The following is a 6370-nucleotide window of genomic DNA, read 5'->3' as shown; positions in this document are numbered from 1 at the left end:
TAATCCCGACCAACGTATATTTGATTATTAATATAAGTACAAAGTAAATGATACAAGAAACACTGTATCTAATGTATAACATGTATTTATCGAAACATTAACATATTATTATAATATTACATTGTGTGTGCTATGCAAATAATAAATGAGAGTAAAACTTAACCACCGGAAAAATGGTTGGCGTTTAATATGCCCTACATTTTTGAAAATAATATTTTTAATGCAGTTAAAACACTACAACTAATGCATTACGTATCCAAAGACATAGGCAAATTATTACGTGAACGCACAACAAACAAAACACACATAACGATAACATAACAGAAGTACAATGATGACGTAAATATGAAGTAATAATTATTATTCTTTTTAAAAAAAACTTACCAGTGCTGAGTCACAAATGGTTGCTCATCAACAGCCTCCAACAATGGTTCTGGAAAAACTCTGTTCCTACGACAGATTATTATGCATTTTCACTTTTATTTTCCTTCCCATGTGCGACATCCGCATATTGTCTCATGTGCAATATATACTACTGTGTTTACTAATTTTCGAGACATTACAATTTTCAACACACAAGCTGCTGTATAATTTATCATTCACTGCTTTGCAATGGTATGCAAAAATAAACACGTGTTTTCGGTTTTTAAAATGTGTGCACGTTTATCTAAACATTGTTTTTCCAGGTGTTCAAATCACTCGTTTATGTGTTGGCGTCTATTCAATTGGTCGTTTGTGCGCTGCCCAATACGTTTGAAATGCCATCCAAGTAAGTAATTCAAACATAATATTTCAAAATATTGATAATAAATAAATAATATAATATTTTTTAAATGTCATCTAATTTATGCACTTAAACATTACATTTACTGAATATTCGTTATTAAATAATTAAACTTTTAATTTTAATTAACAATAATTTAAATATATAGGTAAAGGTTAGGTTTTATTAAAACCAATATATTATGACGTAGGGTACCTATAAGTTTCAACATCTAGATAATTAGAATGAAATAAAAATCATATCATATTTCTAAAGGACTATATTATATATAATATTAATACTAATAATAATGTTAATGAAATATAGCCTATAGGTACTTAAATGTTTTTATTCATTTTTGTCTATACTCTGTTTTATAATTGATTATCAACTAGTATAACTAAAATATAATAGACACTTCTCAAATTTATTAGAATCATACACACATTCACAATTTTAAATTGGCCATCAATAATTTCAATTAAAAAAAAATATGAATTATAATTATAAATCTATTTTGAAGAATAGGTACGTAAAAAAAAATCGCATTTATAAATTTCATTAGAATTATACTTTACTTACACGTATAATGTAACGCTGTCGTTTCGGTGATAATGACAAAAGATATACATAAATATTTTTCTTAGTATAAAATAATATAGATTAAAAATATATAAACATCAGTAAAAAAAATATATAATAATATAGGTAGTGAACTTAGTAGGTGTGCAAAAAAATGTTACAATTATAGCCAAAAGTCTTTATCTCCGAAACGACAGCGCCGAAAAGTCATAGACCCAACTACGATGTATAATCTCAACATACTCAAATAATAATTGTTTATTTTTTTAATTATTATTTTTATATTAATACACTGCACTATGACGTTTTAATTTATCATTTAAATATTCGTCCTTATTATCTAAATAATATAATTCGAGATTTAATTTAATTTCTTCAATCGTATAGTTGTACGATTTATAACTTTTGTGTCTTAACTATATAGTGGAGTACTACCGAGTCCTGTAACATATTTTGAAGGCGTACAAAACGAAAACAAAACAAATGCCGGACGCTCTCATGAGGCTAGATTTGGATACATACCGTCATCTTATGGTGGAGCATCAAGCGGAATGGGCGTAAGTACAAGCAAAAACACAACAATATGATATGTTGCAGTATAAAAACACATTCATTACATTTAAAACGTTTATAATTATTTTTTAATCAAAAAAATGTAGACCTTTTATATTAATTGTTTCTTTTAAATATAAATATAAAATTTATTTTTGTATACCAATTAATTTTAGTAAATGACGAAAAGTAAGCAAATGAGTTTTTGGATTAGATGTTGAGGAACAAAAAATATACTGCATACATGCTATACAAATAAATCATACTAAAGTAAAATTATTTGTTTAAGGGATATCAAGGTAATTCAATGAGTACCTATGGATCACAGAAAATTGATATAGGAGGTCTGATTGTTGGTGCTGTTGTTGGACTCGGTATTCTAATTTTCATTCCAAAAATTCTTTACTTACTATTTGCGACAACCAATATTTTTAGCGCTCAACCAGTTGGAAACGGTTATTCGGGGTATGGAAGAAGTGAGTAAAAACATCACATTTGTTTATAATTAAAAATTGTACATTTTTAATTAATTTTCATATTTATTACATACGGCTCTTACATTTTTTCCCTAATTATTGCTATTAATATATCAATTAGAATTATATAATTTAATAAATTGTACTTCATTTCTTTGCTATATAAATATGGTATAAAAGGTAAATAATTCTGTTATCACTTAGGTGAGGAAATTATGTCTGGTTTAAATGATATGGTCACAAAGCTTGAGGAATCAATGTCTAAATATAATATAAATACAACAGAATGTATGCAAAAAGCACTATGCACTTATATACAATCCACAGAACAAGTTAAAGAAAAATCAGGGATCAACAATTTTGTAGATAATTCAATAAATACTCTAACGAAGTATGTAATGTTTATTTTATTTTTAAAGTCACGATAATAAATGGGTTTTTTCAATAACTTTTTACTGTAAAATCTGTTTTAGAAATTCTTTAATGAATTTTATGATTGATGGTTCAAGATTCAAAGCAGCTCTTGAAGCGGGAAAAAATGGAGAGTGTAAGACGGCCTACAGACAATGTCCATTCGACCAAAATAGCATTTATATGTTCTTAAGACAAATTTCAACTAAGAAGTAAATCATTATTAATTTTTTTTTACTCTGAATATAATAATTGTGGCTATATAATTTAAATTAAATCTATATTTTTAAAGTATACTTGAAAAATACATTATAGTTTATTACGAAATATTATTGATATTTCATTTTATTTATTATATTTACATACCTATAATACCTCTAAGTTATAGACTACAATATAACAATCACATTAAGTCTCTAACTGTTGTAAATATACATTTTCCGAAAACTATGATAAAAAATACATCAAAGTCCACCATGTTGTTATTTTTTATTAGGTATTTTATAATTATAATTAAAACTAATTCATGTAGTTTATTTAATTTTAACTAATTTAAATTAGTTACATTTTTACTATACGTAATCACTTATCATTACATAAAATATACTATGTACAATAGCTTAAATATAATAATAATAAATAAATATAATATATACATTATACATTGTTATTTATTTTTAGACGAATATAAGAAGTTTATTTTTAAGACAATAAACAATAATTTATAATCATATATTGACACTGATTACTACAGATTAAATCAAAATAGTATTATATTATAATACATCTTCAAAGGAAAATAATTAAAATGTTTTGAATAAATTATATAGTAAGTATCAAATAGGTGATTATATATATATTATGTCCCAAAAATTCTGTAAATCATCCTTTTTATTTCCGAGAAAAATCATACAAGTAAATGCTGTTTTTTTACAATTAAGTAAGAAAATTCTAATTGAATAGCATATTTCAATTTTTTATAAAAATATTGTGCATTTTATATTTTTAAATTTCATAAGTTAAAAGTAAGAATATTATCTTGGCACCTTAAAGGCTTAATTTATATTTTTATTAATATACAATATATTGAAATTTTTAAATGCTCATAATATACTATAATATCAATAAAAATCTTTGGAGTACACATTAGACCTTTGAGTTTGATTATACATTAATTCTCTTGAATATTAAATCTAACAACACTTAATCACTTCTGGCAGTCCTGCTAAACGTACATTTTCAATGTTATACGATGTGTAACGGAGACAACATATACGAGTTCGGCGACCTCTAAATTACAAGTTTACGACATCATTATTACAACATTTAGATCAGTTCTTAACAGATGCATTCACTTTTATTTGACCTAGAGGTAAGAATATATAAGATAAGTAAAACAACAATAACTATATTTTACATATTTATATTTCTAATTATTTATAGATACTTATTTTATTAGTTTTAAATAACAATTTTGTTTTGATTCTACTGATACGTTTATTTCTATGTTACTGGAATTTCTGCACAAATTTACAAGTTTAACATAGCTTAACATATTCCCGTTAATCATACTTTTATCCATATACTCAAGCATATGAAAAAGTACTATAAAAATTGTATAATGTATATATTGTAGTAAATAACAATTTTTTTTTGAGAGGGAGAGAGAGAGAGATAATGGTAAACACCACGTAAACTATATCTATACTTGTCCCACGCACGCATGTTGTAGTAAGTAAAAACCTGTATAAGAAGTATTATGGAGAACAATATTATTAGTAATTATCAGGGTTCGGGACTTATAGCATTTGCATATCCATCATAGGTGAAGTAAAACATAGCAGAGTGATATACAAATACGTTTTATAGTGCGGAGAATTCAAATATTATGAAATATTATTTTGCATTTTTTTTTGCATATTTTGGGGTTTTTGTATATTTAAAGATTTTTAACGATTGATGGATAATATTATTGTTCAAAAAGTATTAACCCTTTTAGATCCGAATATTTTTTTTTAGGTAAAAAAAATTTATCTTCATATTTTTATTTTATATATTCTATAAATAAGTTCCTGTTAAAATGTTGAACGATTAATTACAAAAAATTGTTTTGAGTGTAGTAATTCAATAAATCGAAAACCATGATGTATAATTATATTTTATAAAGATTTTATTTTTATTATTTTTATTTATTTTATTAATTAATAATTATAAATAAATTACAATGATTTTTATATTAATTATATGAAATGAATCCTTTTTTTAATGGCTTTTTAAATTTTAAGTATTATTTTTTCATTTTTAGTGCATATTTTTAGGTTTATCGGATAATATATAAACGCATATTTTAGTGATTTTTAGTGCTATAAGTCCCAAACCCTGGTAATTATTATAGATATATATTCGACGTTTGCAGTCAGACACTAAAATCAAATTAAGTGCTGCGCTCTATGCATTATAACGTCGTTGTAAAAACAACGAACACTAAAATTATTTAGATAGAGAATCTAATATACTTTATTTTATTTTGGTGTACTTATGTATAATTTTAATCTGACAATACTTTTTGCAACAGAAACTGCACCAATCTTCAACATTAAGTTTGGTATCTGGTAGTAAATTTGATCCAATTAGTATTTCGGAGTGTCAAAATAAGGAAATTCCAAATATCCCGATTTTTCTATTAGTAATTGAAAATCTAACAAAAAATATAAAAACAGTTATATTTACTCAATACCAGTGATTGAAAAATCTTTTATTATCTATTGTTCTTCTGAAAGGAATATAGGAATAATAGAGACAATATTTACACTATGAATCGATTTGTATTTTCGTGATTTTATTTTAAAAATATTTGAGTTACATATTGAAAGACATTTAATTTTTTAACAAAATATCTATTTTGATAAAACAATTTCATAATGGAATAGAAGATTCCTCAAAGGTCCCTATTATGATAATATCAAAATATTGAAAATACAGTTGAACATTACTTTTTTTTATTTTTTTATGCTTTTAAATTTAAAAGTTGACGAAATTGGAATATTTTTTTTACTTTCACCATTATTTATATTACCATGAAGCTCAAAACTATTTGGACTAATTTTAAACTTTTTTGCTTATTTTTCTTAATTACATAATTCTATACCTACATTGATTTATAAAATGCTATAAAAGTATATACGTAGATGCGTCATGTTTTTGAAAAATATTTATTATTCTACCATATTAGGTGCTCATAAAAAAATAAGCTATTAACACAAATTTTTTTTAAAAAATAAGGAGATATTGAAATTGAAGGATAACTAACGTTTTTTATTATTAGTTAGTATTAGTATATAACTATGACTATATTTAATTAATTAATAAATAAAAAACAATGAAAACTAATACATTATTTTCAAAACATAAATTACTTGGTGGGCCGTAGGTTGGAGACCCTTGGTTTACAGTGATTTATTGTCGATGATAAATTTAATACAATCAATAGAGTGACGAAGTGCATAGTATGAAACTTAATACTAAATAGAAAAGTAAGTTAGCGATTTTTTTTTTTTTTTTACTTCTCCATTTATTGAAATATAGG

General features: G+C 24.2%; 1 protein-coding gene across 1 annotated transcript; it reads left to right on the top strand.

The window, feature by feature from the left end:
- Nucleotides 1-435: 435 nt before the first annotated feature.
- Nucleotides 436-3218, top strand: LOC114128201 (uncharacterized). The gene is made up of 6 exons (XM_027992658.2): nt 436-615; nt 687-769; nt 1770-1902; nt 2187-2373; nt 2578-2764; nt 2847-3218. The coding sequence occupies exons 1-6, from the start codon at nt 613-615 to the stop codon at nt 2998-3000; spliced, it is 747 nt and encodes a 248-aa protein (XP_027848459.2). The 5' UTR covers nt 436-612; the 3' UTR covers nt 3001-3218.
- The last annotated feature ends 3152 nt before the right edge of the window (nt 3219-6370 follow it).

The sequence above is a fragment of the Aphis gossypii genome, chromosome 1, assembly GCF_020184175.1.
Source record: "Aphis gossypii isolate Hap1 chromosome 1, ASM2018417v2, whole genome shotgun sequence".
In the NCBI taxonomy this organism is placed as follows: domain Eukaryota; kingdom Metazoa; phylum Arthropoda; class Insecta; order Hemiptera; family Aphididae; genus Aphis; species Aphis gossypii.
The sequence above is the reverse complement of the archived record's forward strand: the minus strand, read 5'-3'. Positions and strand labels throughout refer to the sequence as shown.